At 42.3% G+C, this 15,208-nt stretch overlaps 1 protein-coding gene across 2 annotated transcripts in view; it reads right to left on the bottom strand.

Annotated features, from left to right (window-relative positions):
* Nucleotides 1-15,208, bottom strand: part of LOC144680448 (myotubularin-related protein 9) — an 81,319-nt gene that overhangs the window by 57,425 nt on the left and 8,686 nt on the right. For both annotated transcript variants that reach the window (XM_078541412.1, XM_078541414.1), the window contains exons 2-3: nucleotides 13,299-13,424; nucleotides 324-497 (exon numbers count right to left, since the gene is read on the bottom strand). In XM_078541412.1, the coding sequence (XP_078397538.1) occupies nucleotides 324-497; nucleotides 13,299-13,424 (300 nt within the window). The remainder of the gene's footprint in view (nucleotides 1-323; nucleotides 498-13,298; nucleotides 13,425-15,208) is intronic.

Genomic DNA, 15,208 nt, shown 5'->3' with positions numbered 1-15,208 from the left:
TCTAAATTCTTACAAGATTGATGAGTTTGTGTCAGAGGATAGCTTCAGGTACAATAAAAGCATGGAAATTACATGGGCATGACATTTGTGCATTTTTATCAATAACTCAAACTTCCAACCCTATCTTTATGGACTTCGCAAAGAGTGGTATGGTCAAAAATGTGGTGAAATCTGATCTTAAAACACTTTTCTCTGCAATACAAAACTTGAAATTTTAGCTTATGTATATGAATAGAAATGTGAAATATTAACAGAAAACTTTAGATGACAGTATTTACAGACTACTATTCTATACTAAAGCTGTAACCATCTTTCATACTCACCATTCCGTTCTTTTTGTGGTAGTAGCTGAGGACAGGGAAGCGACCACCTTGACGAAATGTAGCAACTTTTTTCAGAATCTCATCATCGATTGACTTTGGCACCATGAAAATGGGAGGATAGGAGGGGCAGACAGTGAAATCTTTATTAATGTAGCTTAGTCTCCATTCATCTGTCTGAGAAGAGAAATGAGAAAATAAGTTTTGTACGACCAAACTACTAAGTACTAAAAAGAAGAGACACGCTGTTGAACCTTTTCGTCTTGCACTCATCAGGATAGAATGCCAATTGTAAAGAGAACAACAATTCACACTCCATGAGTCGAGTGTGCTGATTGTTTGAAACACTGCAATGGAGAATGCACCAGAGAACAGTTAACTGCCAAGCTTTTGTTTAAATTCAAACCAGGCAGGTTGACTCTGATTGGTCTAGGCATCGCCATGGGGAATGGACCAGGGAATGGCTGTCCCAAGCTTTTGTTTATTTGAAAAGGTGCAATGCATAGACACGCTCCTTCTGTCTGCAGAAGACAGGGCCTGTGCATGAACATGTAGCTTCTAGCACGTATAAGTGAGCCACACTACAAGCCCGACAAACTAATTGGCTGTCAGTGCAATTCTTAGCACACCATCAGGATTGTGGTTTCCAATTATGGAATCACATCTAATGCTTGACACTATATTTTGAGTTTTGCAAATACGGGCTGGTTTGGTACGGCTAGTATTTTGCCTGTTGCGAATAGCCGAACTGATGTGCTGTTTAATACAATCCGCCAGTCATTGAGGCATACAGCCTACATACCTGGCAACACAGCGACACTGAACTTCATGTACCACATTGCTCATTTGTGTGATAGGCATAACATCTTTTTGGCTTGATGACAGCATCCTGTTAGTGGAGAATTCCACTCATGTTGCTATTGCATAGTAGCAGCATGAAATAGCTAGCTTCACTTGTTGCTCAAATTTTTGAGACATCATACCCTTCAATCTGAGGTTGGCTGAGCACTTTTCAGGGCTGAAAGTGGCAGCACTGAGCCCATTCTTGAGTTTGTGCGATATACAGCAAGCAATGATCTGATCAGAGTAGCCATTATCCCACAGATGCTTTGATGCTTGTATCAAGCTTGCACGATGAGCAAATGGCTCAGGGGAGGCAGTGGCAGAGTGGTATTATTACTGGACTAGTATCCCATAGACCCAGGGTAAAGCTCTGGGGACCTGGGTTCAAATCTCACCATGGCAGGTGGTGAAATTTGAATTCAATAAAAATATCTGGAATTAAAAGGTCTGATGGTGGCCATGAAACCATTACCGATTGGTGTAAAAATCCATCTGGTTCACTAATGTCCTGTAGGGAAGGAAATGAGCCATCCTGACTAGATCTAGCCGACATGTGACTCCAGACCCACAGTAATGTGGTTGACTCTTAAATGCCTCTGAACAAGGTCAATTAGTGATGGGCAAAAAGTGCTGGCCGAGCCAGCGATTCCCACATTCCATGAACAAATAAATAATAAAAATAGGCCCTACTTATGAGGTTGCCGATAAGGCCAATCTTAGAGTGCATGGGACTGTGAGAATCCGAACACATACTGACCAATGAAGGTAGGCTTGCAGTCGACAGTAGTCAAAAACCCACTGGCAGATTTCCCAACTAGCACGTTGAGAAGGGAGCTCATTTGACTGTTCTGTTACAAAGGTGAATTTGAGGGGAGGACAGAGCCCATTAAGTTGGGTATGGAAATTCTTACATGCGGCTGTGAATTCAAACATAGCAAATCTATCATCAATGTATCAGAAATATGCAATGAGGAGGAGGTTAGGTGTCATTCCATTGAAAACGCGTTTCTCATGAAAACCAACAAAGATGTATGCCAGAGCTGAGCTTAGAGGGGATCTCATGGCAACACTACCTATTTTGGGCATCCAGGGTGTTGTTAAAACTGAACAAGTTGAACTCGCATTGTGGCTTATTAATCCGTGTTAGAAACTGCAAATATTCACACATAGGATCCTGTCCTTCGCAGATGGAAGGAGCATGTCCATGCATTGCACCTTTTTCAACTAAAAAAAGGTTGGGGGAAACAGTAATTCCCTGGTTCATCCTCCACAGCAATGCCATGTTGTGGCACAGCCGAGGGTAAATGCTGAGTTATTCAAATCCCAGAGGTAAACTTGAAACAACTGCCGCAACTTGTTTTGTAATTTGTATAAATTGAGATGTGTGCCTTGAATTCAATAGTAATAAGACCACCAAGTCTTAAATTTTTAATCTAGTTTTTGTAAAAACCTATATCAAACTAAGAGAAATGATTTTAAAACACATAGATATGTCTACAATTACTACTATATTAACTTGTAAATCCCCTACTTGATCTGACAGTCATACTTTCATTAAGGCAACAGTAAGATGCACAGATTTTAAAAGTCCCAGGTGAATAAACATGATTCCCTGACAATCCAACTCAAAGTGAGTCTTCTTAACGTCAGTACTTCGTGGACAGCAGCTTGAGGCGTAGATGCTGAAGGCTTTTCACACTTGTTAAATCCTAAAATGCCTACCCTTACACACAGCCTTCGCTCCTTTATACTTATTTGCTCCTTTGAATGCAAATTTCCACTGTTTCACTATGTCTTTGGACTTTACCTTTCTGATAATAAAAATCTCTCATAGTACTAAGTTTCACCAGGACTCTTTGGGGAAAAATAAACACACTGTTTCTTACTGCTCCTGGCTAGGTGTAATATTTCACTCCCTCTTTTGAAAACAATCTGGTCTGGTTTATTTAAGAATGCAAATGTCCTTTTACACCTTACATTCTAAACTTCCCCCATGTTGACATCAAAGCCTTCAGACCAGCTGCCTTTAATCCAATTAAGTCACACACACAGCCACATATATAGACACAGGTACCACTATTTTGCAATAAATTCTAAAAACATTATTCTTCCTTCCTGACATATGACCAGATTTGACCTGCCTGGTTTGAATTTGAACAAAAACTCAGCAGTTAACAGTTCCGTGGTGCATTCTCCATGGCAACACTGCTACCAGAGTCCACTTGCCAACCAATCAGCACCCTCTTCTCATGCTGTATAAACTGTTGTTCCCTTTACAATTGGTATTTTTGCAAATCTGTCCTGGTGAGTGCAAGGCGAAAATGAGCAAATGTTTATTATTCAAAAGGCTTCCTTACAGGTTAAACAACTTATCTGGAACAAAAAAATCTTTCAGAAGTTTCACCCAATAGATCATGTTATGTTTTTGACAAGTTATAGTTCTTTATTAACTTATGTACCAGTTGGACAGCAATTTCAGGGAATGCATACGTTTGCAATAGCAAAATTAACTGCACACCAAATATCCTTTGTAGATTTCAAAATATTACACACCTGCCAAGGCATGAAGCACTGGGGATTCCTCTGTTAATCTCTTTGCCTCTTTCTTTTCTTTCTTTCTCCTTTAATACGCTCCTCAAAGCCTACCTCTTTGGGACAAGCTAATGGTCATTTGCCCTACTAACTCCTTGTGTGGTTCCAGGTCAATTTGTGTTTGATACGCTTGTAAAGCTCCTTGGGATGTTTTATGTTAAAGGGTGCAATATGAATCCAGGTTGTCATTGTAATTTTCTCCCATCCCAAATTCTTCAGAAAATTATTTTTTGAAAACACAAATCCCCTTACATGTAGACAAATCAGCCATGACACAGGAGCTCCTCTTCCAAACAAAAATGCAAGCTCTTTCTTTCAAACATATACAAATTCTAGTTTAAGTTCAAAGCAATGCTACATAACTTGAAAACATATCAGCCCATTTATTTTTCTACTTCCCTTTTTTTTTTTTAAAACCGCTGTTTGCTCTATTTTCCTACTGCCAAGATTGTGATGTGATGATTTAAAAAAAAAAACTCATTCACAGGATATGGGCTTCGCTGGCTGGGCCAGCATTTATTGTCCATCCCAAGTTGCCCTTGAGAAGGTGGTGGTGAGCTGCCTTCTTGAGCCGCTGCAGTCCACGTGGTGTAGGTACACCCACAGTGCCCTTGAGTGTTCTCGGATTTTGACCCACCGACATTGAAGGAACGGCGAGATATTTCCAAGTCAGGATGTTGAGTGATTTGGAGGGGAACATCCAGGTGGCGGTGTTCCCATCTATCTGCTGCCCTTGGCCTTCTAGATGATAGTTGTTGTGGGTTTGGAAGGTGCTGCCTAAGGAGCCTTGGTGAGTTCCTGCAGTGCATCTTGTAGATGGTACACACCGCTGCCACTATGCGTCAGTGGTGGAGGGAGTGAATGTTTGTGGAAAGGGTGCCAATCAAGTGGGCTGCTTAGTCCTGGACGGTGTCAAGCTTCCTGAGTGTTATGGGAGCTGCACTCATCCAGGCAAGTGGAGTGTGTTCAATCACAATCCTGACCTGTGCCTTGTAGATGGTGGACAGGCTTTGGGGAGTCAGGAAGTGAGTTACTCATCACGGGATTCCTGGGCTCTGACCTGCTCTTGTAACCGCAGTATTTATATGGCTAGTCCTGTTCAGTTTCTGGTCAATGGTAACCCCCAGGATGTTGATAGTGGGGGATTCAGTGATGGTAATGCCATTGAACATCAAGGGATGATGGTTAGATTCTCTCTCGTTGGAGGTGGTCATTGCCTGACACTTGTGTGGCACGAATGTTACTTGCCACTTGTTAGCCCAAGCCTCGATATTGTCCAGGTCTTGCTGCATTTGGACATGGACTGCTTCAGTATTTGAGTCGTGAATGGTGCTGAATATTGTGCAATCATCAGCAAACATTCCCACTTCTGACCTTATGATGGAAGGAAGGTCATTAATGAAGCAGCTGAGGCTGGTTGGGCCGAGGACACTACCCTGAGGAACTTCTGCAGTGATGTCCTGGAGCTGAGGTGTTTGGCCTCCAAAAACAACACCCATCTTCCTTTGTGCTAGGTATGAATCCAACCGGTGGAGAGTTTCCCCTCTGATTCCCATTGACTCCAGCTTTGCTAGGGCTCCTTGACGCCACACTCGGTCAAATGCTGCCTTGATGTCAAGTGCATTCACTCTCACCTCAGATGTTTACCTCTTTTGTCCATGTTTGAATCAAGGCTGTAATGAGGTCAGTAGCTGAGTGACCCTGGCAGAATCCGAAGTGGACATTAGTGAGCAGATTATTGCTAAGCAAGTGCCGCTTGATAGCAATGTTGATGACCCCTTGCAATACTTTACTGATGATGATCGAGAGTAGACTGATGGGGCGGTAACTGGCCGGGTTGGATTTGTCCTGCTTTTTGTGTACAGGACATACCTGGGCAATTTTCCACATAACCGGGTAGATGCCAGAGTTGTAGCTGTACTGGAACAGCTTGGCTAGGGGCACGGCAAGTTCTGAGCATAAGTCTTCAGTACTATTGCTGGAATATTGTCAGGCCCCATGGCCTTTGCATGATCCAGTGCCTTCAGCCGTTTCTTGATATCACGTGGAGTGAGTTGAATTGGCTGAAGACTGGCATCTGTAATGCTGGGGACCTCCGGAGGCAGCAGAGGTGGATCATCCACTTGGCACTTCTGGCTGAAGGTTGTTGCAAATGCTGCTTAAGCTATTTGGCATGCAAGTAGTCCTGTGTTATCTTTTGCACTGATGTGCTGGGCTCCCTCATCATTGAGGATGGGGATATTTATGGAGCCTCCTCCCCCAGTGAATTGTTTAATTGTCCACCATCATTCACGACTGGATGTGGCAGGACTGCAGAGCTGACCTGTTGGTTGTGGGATCACTTTTTAAATTCATTCACAGAATGTGGGCTTCGCTGGCTGGGCCAGCATTTATTGCCCATCCTTAGTTCCCTTTGTTCAGAGGGCAGTTAAGAGTCAACCACATCGCTGTGGGTCTGGAGTCACATGTAGGCTAAACCAGGTAAGGATGGCAGATTTCTTTCTCTAAAGAGCACTAGTGAACCAGATGGGTTTTTACAAAAATCGACAATGGTTTCATGGCCATCATTAGACTTTTAATTGCAAATTTTTATTGAATTCAATTTCCACCAACTCTGCATTCGTGGCAGGATTCAAACCCGGGTCCGCAGAGCATTACCCTGGGTCTCTGGATTATAAATTTCTCATGTGTCGGTGCAGACTCGATGGGTCGAAGGGCCTCTTCTGCTCTGTGATTCTGTGACAAGACCACTACACCACCCCCTCCACAGATCTGGAATGCAAGTATCACTAAGGGAATATCTTTAAAAACAGAATGAAGAACATGTCATTAATAAATCCATGCTGACATTGCTCAATTAACCTGCATTTGCCCAAGTGATTAATTTTGTACTAAGTTATCATTCCTGGAAGTTTTCCTAGGCCAGAGGTTAAACTGACTGGCCAGTAGCTGCTGGGCTTATCTTTACACCCTCCTTTGAACAAGGGTGTAACATTTGCAATTCTCCAGTCCTCCGATACCACCAGAGTCTAAGAAAGATTGAAAAATTATGGCCAATGCCCTCTCCATATCCTTGGATGCATCTCATCCAATCCTTGTGTCTCATCAGCTTTAAGTCAAGACAGCCTACTCAACACCACCTCCTTATCCATTTCAAACTTAAAGTGTCTATATTACCTCCTCTTTCAGCATGGCCAGCATTCTTCCTTGGTAAAGGCAGGTACAAAGACAGATGCAAAATATTCATTTAATACTTCACCCACAATCTTGCCTCCATGCACAAATCCCATTTTTGGTCCTTAGTTACCCCTACTCCTTCCTTTTATCACCTTTTTACTATTTATACACCTATAGAAAACTTTTGAATTCCCTCAGGTTAGCTGCCATTCTCTTTTCATAATCTCTTTTGACTCCTATTTGCTTTCTCACTTCCTCCTCTGAACCTATATCCTGCCTGGTTTTTGGAAGTCAATGTATGTTAAAAAAGCAAATGACTGGATGGTTGGGCGGTGATCTTACAGCCAGTATTTCAAAAAAATGCTCCATGACAGCAACGCTTGAGCAGTTAACATGAGTCGAACAGCTGGCTAAAAATGTTCCTGCCAGTTAACTGCTAAAGTAACAAATATTTCAATGTGGGTCCAGTAGGGATCGCCTGAAATGCTCCCCAACTCACACCCTTGCTCTGGTTTGCGCCTTTACCCCCACCATCCTGGGATGTACCATCGGTCATTAACAGTTACTGAAAATGTCAGCAACTACTTCCTCTGCCCTCAAACAGTGCTGATCCTGTTCTGTCACCAGTCAAATGTCCCTCAGTTGCTTACTTGTTCAGCTGATCGCTTGGTCTGTCTGCCTATTCACCAACACACTGACTCGCCAATCTGCCCATTCACAGGCTTTCCCTTAGTTATGCCACTATCTTCTCCCAGTTTCCACAAGGTCCTACACAGCCTAAGAATGCAGTCATATTTCTATGTAAATCAATATTCCCTGTGTCTTTCGGCATCTCCCTCCATTGAACACCCTCTTGCAATGGCTTCCCGATCATCTCTGCATTCTTCATCCACACTCTTCACAGAACAATTCCTCAACTTGCCCCCACTCCTACTGTACAGTCTAAATAAAAGGAGTAGCCAATCAACTGTTACTGTCATTTATTGCAATGCTTGTGTGTATAAAGGAGTCATGATAACAGATACAATTTTCTAACATTACAACTGTAACTACACTTCAAAATTACTTCAATGGCTCTAAAACATCGAGACATCCACTCATCGTGAAAAATGCTGGGCCTGAATTGTACAGTCAGCATGCGGGGGGGGGGGCCCAACACACCAGCGCGTAAAATGACACGCGATGATGTCGAGTGTGCGTCCCGACATCATCACGCTGTCTCGTGATGCTTTGTTTGGCAGGCGCGCAGAGTTGGCTGCGCGCCCGCCAATATTTAAACGGCCTATTAAGGCCATTAAGGAAGTAATTAATATAATTGTTAATGCTGCCCGTTCAACCTCAAGGTCGGTGGGCAGGCGAAAAGGCCAAGCGGCCTTCGCGTATTTTTAGGAAGCCTCATCCACGAACAGGTTGAGATTTCCTAAAGCATCTGTTAATTAAATTTTTAAAAATTCCAAAATATAAAAACATGTCCCATCTCATGTGACATGAGGGGACATGTTTAAATAAATTTTTAATCCACTTCTTCAATAATTTCAATAGCGATTCAATCTCCCCGAGGGCAGCTCCATGCCTTGGAGATTGAAGCGCTCTATCGTGCGCATACGCAAAAGAGCGCTGGCCCCGGCTCTCTCTCTCCTTCCCCCGCCTGCACTGGTAGCACTGAGCGCTATGGCTCACATCTTACACTGGGCGGGCCTTAGTTGGCCCACCCTCGTAAAATGGCGGCACGAAGCCGATCGCTGACTGAAAAATTCAGGCCAATGTAAATGCATGTCTTTTGGGTCCTGCATTCATTAGTGACAAAACTTAAAATAACAAAACAAATAAATTAGGAGGCACAGAACTCCTACAAGTCATGATTTGTGTTTCATGTTATAATTACATGGAAGCCAGCTACATGCTAAGAAAATGAATAATAGTTTGAGAAAATAGCTATCTTTTGAAGTTTGCATTGTAGTGATTCAAGAGGCTGAATGGCCCACTCACGTTCTCATGTTTCCAATGGAACTACCAGGAGTTGCGCAAAGAGATTCTGAAAGAATTTTGTTATCAAGTAGTTGAGTGTCTACTGGAGTGTTTCTGAAAATGGAAGTTACGTATTATTTAAAAACAGAACTTCCCAACACAATGCAGTGTTTGTAGTACTCTTCAAGCACTCAGCCACTTCCTGTCAAGAGCAATCGTGCATTGAAAAATTCCAATAATTCCTATTAGTGTCATGGCAAATTGTACCTTTGTATAACAGAAACAAAAAGATTTACAAGACAGAAGGGAGCTTTTCAGCCCTTCATGCCTGTGCCAGTCAAGAAATTGCTATCTAATCTAATCCCACCTTCTAGCACCTGGTCCATAGCCCTGTAGGTTACAGCACATCAAGTGCATATCCAATTTCTTATTTAAATATAAGTTGGATTTCAGCCTCTGTTACCCTTTCAGACAGCGAGTTCCAGGTTCCAACCACTGGAGGAAAAAAAATACTCCTCAATTCCCCTCTAATCCGTCCATCAATTACTTTAAACCCATGCCCTCTGGTTATAAGAACATAAGAAATAGGAGTAGGCCATTCGGCCCCTCAAGCCTGCCGCACCATTCAATAAGATCATGGCTGATCTACCCCTGGCCTCAACTCCTCTTTCATGCCAGCTCCTCACAGCTCTCAACTCCGATATTTCAAAAATCTACCTCCCTCTCTTTAAAAACTTTCAGTGATCTAGCCTCCACAACTCTCTGGGGTAGAGAATTACAAACATTCACTACCCTCAGAAGAAATTCCTTCGCATCTCAGTTTTATATGAGTGTCTCCTTATTCTGTAACTACTCCCCTAGCTTGAGATTCCACCACTAGTGGAAACATCTTCTCAACATCTATCCTGTCAAAGCCCCTCAGGATCATGTACATTTCAATATGATCACCCCTCATTCTTCTAAACTCTAACGAATAAAGGCCCACCCTGTTTAGCTGTTCTTGATAAGTCAACTCCTTCATCCCAGGATCAGCCCAGTGACTCTCTTTTGAACTGCTTCCAATGCCAGTATATCATTTAAGTACGGGCACCAAGACTGTACACAGTACTCCAGGTGCGGCCTCACCAACACGGTATACAGTTGTAACAAGACTTCGCTATTTTTAAACTCCAACCTGCTAGCAATGCAGGCCAAAATTCATTTGCCTTCTTAATTACTTGCTGTGCCTGCATGTTAACTTTGTGTTTTATGCACAAGGACACCTAGATCCCTTTGCTGTACTTTTTTGGAGTCTCTCTCCATTCAAATAATGGTCTGCCTTTTGACTCTTCCAAGCAAAGTGCATGACTTCACTTTTGACTACATTAAACTCCATCTGCCAAGTTTTTGCCCAATCACTCAACCTGTGTAAATCACAACATGCCCCTCCCACCTATTTTTGTATCGTCAGCAAATTTGGATACATTACACTCTGCCCCGCCCTCCAAATCATTAATATAGATAGTAAATAATTGAGGCCCTAGGACTGATCCTTGTGGCACTCCACTGGTTACGTCTTTCCAACCCGAAAACGACCCATTAATCCCGACTCTCTGTCTTCCGCGTGTTAACCAATCCTCAATCCATGCTAATATGTTGCCCCCAATACCGTGAGTTCTTATCTTGTCCAATAACCTTTTATGTGGCACCTTATCCAAAGCCTTCTGGAAATCCAAATACACGACATCTACCGATTCCTGTTTGATTGCATTAAGCTTTTCTAAATATCCTGCTATTTCTTCCTTAATAATGGGATCTAGCATTTTCCCAATGACAGATGTTAGGCTGACTGGTTTATAGTTTCCTGCTTTTTGTCTCCCTCCCTTCTTGAACAGGCACATTAGCAGTTTTCTAATCTGCTGGGACCCTGCCGGAATCCAGAGAGTTCTTGAATATTTCGATCAATTCCTCCACTACCTCTGCAGCCATTTCCTTTAAAACCCATCAAGTCCTGGTGATTTGTCTGCCTTTAGTTTGTCAAATACTTTGTCCCTCGTGATAGAGACTGTTACAAGATCTTTCTTCCCATTAGCTCCTGGCTTATCTGATATCTTTGGGTTCTTTATAGTGTCCTCCACCGTGAAGACCAGCGTAAAATCTTGGTTTAAATTATCTGCCATTTCCTTGTTCCTCGTTATCAATTCTCCAGTCACATCCACCAAGGGTCCAAGCTCACTTTAGCTACTCGCTTTCTTTTTATATACCTATAGAAGCTCTTGCTGTTTGTTTTATATTTCTTGACAATTTACTTTCAATCAATTTTCTCCCTATTTATTAGCTTTTTAGTCATCACTGCTGGTTCCTAAAAAATCCCTAATCCTCAGGCCTAGCAGTACTTAACACTTTGTATGCCTTACGTTTTTGACTGCATACTCTCATTAACCACCTTTGTTAACCACAGGTTATTGACCTCTCTGCTAATGGAATAGGTTCTTCGTATCCGCTCTTCTCAGCCCCTCAAATTTCTAAATCTTAATGAAATCACCTGTCAGCCTCCTCTGTTACAAAGAAAACAAACACAGCCTACCCAGTCTTTCCTCATGTTTAAAAGTCGCCATTCCCAACAATGTCCTCATTAAATCTCTTCTCTCCCCTCTGATCATATCTTCCTGCAATGCAGTGACCAGAATTGTACACAATACTAATTGCAGTCTAGTCTTTTAAACAGTTCTAGCATCATCTCCCTGCTCTTATACCCTAGGTCTCAGCCAATATAGCAACGTATCCTACGTGCCTTCTTTACTAACTTATCTACCCATCCTGTTACCTTCAGGGATCTGTAGAAATACACACTAAGGTCCCTTTGTTCCTCTATACTTCACTGTCCTACCATTTATTGTGCAGTCTTTTGCCTTGCTTGTCCTCCCCAAATACATTACACCTCACACTTCTACAGATTGAATTTAATTTACCACTTTTTTGCACGTCTGTCCAGTCCACTGAGCTCTTCCTAGTTTACAGCTTTATCCCTCATTATCAACCACATGGCCAATTTTCATATTATTTGCAAACTTCTTAAATGTAAGGGACATGATTAAGTCTAAATCATTAATATATACCACAAATAGCAAGAGAACCATTACTGAGCCCTGTTGAACCCCACTGGAAATAGCCTTCCAATCACAGAAACACCCAACCATAACCCTTTGCTTCCTGCCATTGAACCAATTTTGGATCCAATTTTCTACTTTCTAATGGGTCCCATAAGCTTTTCATTTACTCAATCTACCACATAGATCTTCTCAAAAGCATTGCTCAAATACATATAGACTGCATCAAATGCACTACCCTCACTGACCCTCCTTGTTACTTCCTATAAAAAATTAATCAAACTAATTAGAAACGACCTTCCCTTACTGAATCTATGCTGATTGTCCTTCATTAATCCATGCCCTCTAAACTATATGTCTCAGATTTTTTAAAAATATAATTTGCCCACCCAAGAGGTTAGGTCAACTGGCCTATAATTACATGGGCTAGACCCTCCACGCTTTCAATGGTATGTCCGCAGTCCACCAGTCTTCCGACACCATGCCTGTAGCCAGACACGATTAGAAAATGATGATCAGAGCCTCTGCCATTTCTTCCCTTAATAGCCTGGATACATTTCATCCAGGCCTGGTGACCCAAGGATGCTAAGCACCTTAATATTCCTTTCCTATGTTTATACCATCTAATATTTCACTCTCTTCAACTACAATGTCTGCCTTGGTCTGTTTTCGTAGAAGAGAGGGACAAGTGTTTATCAAGAACCATGGCCATGTATTGCGCTTCCATACACAAATTATCTTTTTGGTCTAAAAGGTCCCACTCTTTCCTTAATCATCTTGCTCTTTTACACATACACAAAAGATCTTTGGATTTTCTTTGGTAATACTTGTCAATATTTTTTTCATGTCCTCTCTTTGCTTTCCTAATTTCCTTTTTAATTTCACCCCTGCGCTTTCTATACTCCTTTAAGTTTTCTACAATATTAAGCTCTTGGCATCTGACATAAGCCTTTTTTTTGCCTTATCCTACAATGCTACGCTATGTTTTCTGACATCCAGTGGCGTCTAGCTTTGAGTTCCACCCTTTTGCTTTGAGGGAACTGCTCCTTCTCGTTAGGCCTGCCACATACTGGCTAAAAAATTCTCCCAAATACATCAAGCAATTTTGTATCCTCTGTACCATTTACACTTAATTTATCCCAGTTAATATCATACCAGGATAGTGGAAATCCTAGACTATTACTGCCATTTCGTTTCTGCACTTTCAGCAGCTTGTCTACCTAAGTCATAATATAACAAAAACTCAAAAACGCAAATAGTTGGCACAAATTCATATACTGTATTTGCAACTACTTAAGCTTGGACTCACCACTGCAGAAAGCAAAGTAAACTCATGTTCCGGAAGGAAGGAGTGCCATCCATCTTCCAAGACCTCAAACATAGGTCGATAAAAGAAAGGATACATCAATGTGGAGGAATCCAGAGTAGATAAGGCCTGAACAAGGAAAAAATATCATAATCATTTCCAAGATTATACAGCAAACGTGTAGGCCAAGTTGTTATTATTTTTTTTAAAAAGTCTTCAATTTTATTCCCCCCCTCCCTTACCTGAAAGCATCAAATCCTCCAGTTTGTATGGTGCCACCAGCCATTTTGTATCATGCCGAAATGCACCTAACTCCCACATGCAAACTTTTCATTCACAGTCACTGGGTAACCATCAGGAACAAGAACCTGGCCAATTTGTTCTATGGACCTTAAGCCAATTGAAACAGCATCCCAACATCCAACACACTAAGTGTGATTGTTTACTAGCACAGACAAGGAACTGAACCTAGGACCAAGGGCTGAATGGTACACTAGATAACATTATCCAGTAACCAAAGGAATTTTTATCTTACTTGCCAGTTTAATGCCTTATCTGAAGGAGCGGCACCTCAAACATTGCAGCCCACTGTCAGTACTGGAGTACCAGCCAGATTCTTAGCCCAAGTCCTTGAGTGCGCCATGATGTTTCAATAGTCTTTAATACTAAAGCAAGTGCGTTCCTAACTGAACCAGACATTTTAAAAATTAATTTACAGGATGTGGGCATCGCTGGCTTGGCCAGCATTTATTGTCCATCCCTATTTGCCCTTGAGAAGGTGGTGGTGAGCTGCCTTCCTGAACTGCTGCAGTTCCTGTGGTGTAGACTGCCAAGGTAAATACCACAAAACATTTCATTTATGTTTCATTAACCAAAACTACTTGTGCCATCTTTTGCAGGTACTGGCAACCCATTACAGATTATGACAAAACCAAAAGAAGGCAACATTCATGCTTAAGCTTTTCATAGAGAGTGAATTTCACCAATATTAATGAGCTTATCTGCATGGGCGAGCAGGAACAGATTTCTGATCACCATTCAACACAAAAACATTTTATATCAGATTCATGAAAATGTGTGCTACATGAAGCGTGCCAAAACTTTTGCAGTGTTATGCTAGATACTCCATACATCAGTTACTTGGATCTAACGCTTCTCTAATAGGTGGATATCCATTTACTGAATCAGGCAGAAGACACACTGCGAATCACAACTGTTTTATTGTTAAACTATTCAGTTCAGTACAAATACCAGTTTCCACTCTTTCCTTCTGGATCCTTTCCCTGTCCAGAAACAACCCCTTCCACTACTGGAAGCTTCTATGAGCATCACGTTTTTTGCTTTTTTTAAATTCAGTCACAGGGTGTGGACTTCACTGGCTGGGCCAGCATTTATTGCCCACCCCTAGTTGCCCTTGAGAAGGTGGTGGTGAGCTGCTTTCTTGAACCGCTGCAGTTCACGTGGTGTGGGACATCCACAGTGCTGTTCAGAAGGGAGTTCCAGGATTTTGACCCACCCACAGTAAAGGAACGGTGATATATTTCTAAGTCAGGATGGTGAGTGACTTGGAGGGGAGCTTCCAGGTGGTGGTGTTCCCATCTATCTGCTGTCCTTGTCCAGCTAGATGGTGGTGGCCGTGGGTTTCGAAGGTGCTGTCATAGGAGCCTTGGTGAATTACTGCAGTGCATTTTGTAAAAAGAACAAAGAAAAGTACAGCACAGGAACAGGCCCTTCCGCCCTCCAAGCCTGCGCCGATCATATTGCCTGTCATACTAAAACATTTTGCACTTCCGGGGTCCGTATCCCTCTATTCCCATCCTACTCATGTATTTGTCAAGCTGCCTCTTAAACCCCACTATCGTACCTGCTTCCACCACCTCCTCTGGCAGCGAATTCCAGACACTCACTACCCT

This window comes from Cetorhinus maximus, chromosome 5, assembly GCF_964194155.1.
Source record: "Cetorhinus maximus chromosome 5, sCetMax3.hap1.1, whole genome shotgun sequence".
In the NCBI taxonomy this organism is placed as follows: Eukaryota; Metazoa; Chordata; class Chondrichthyes; order Lamniformes; family Cetorhinidae; genus Cetorhinus; species Cetorhinus maximus.
The sequence above is the reverse complement of the archived record's forward strand: the minus strand, read 5'-3'. Positions and strand labels throughout refer to the sequence as shown.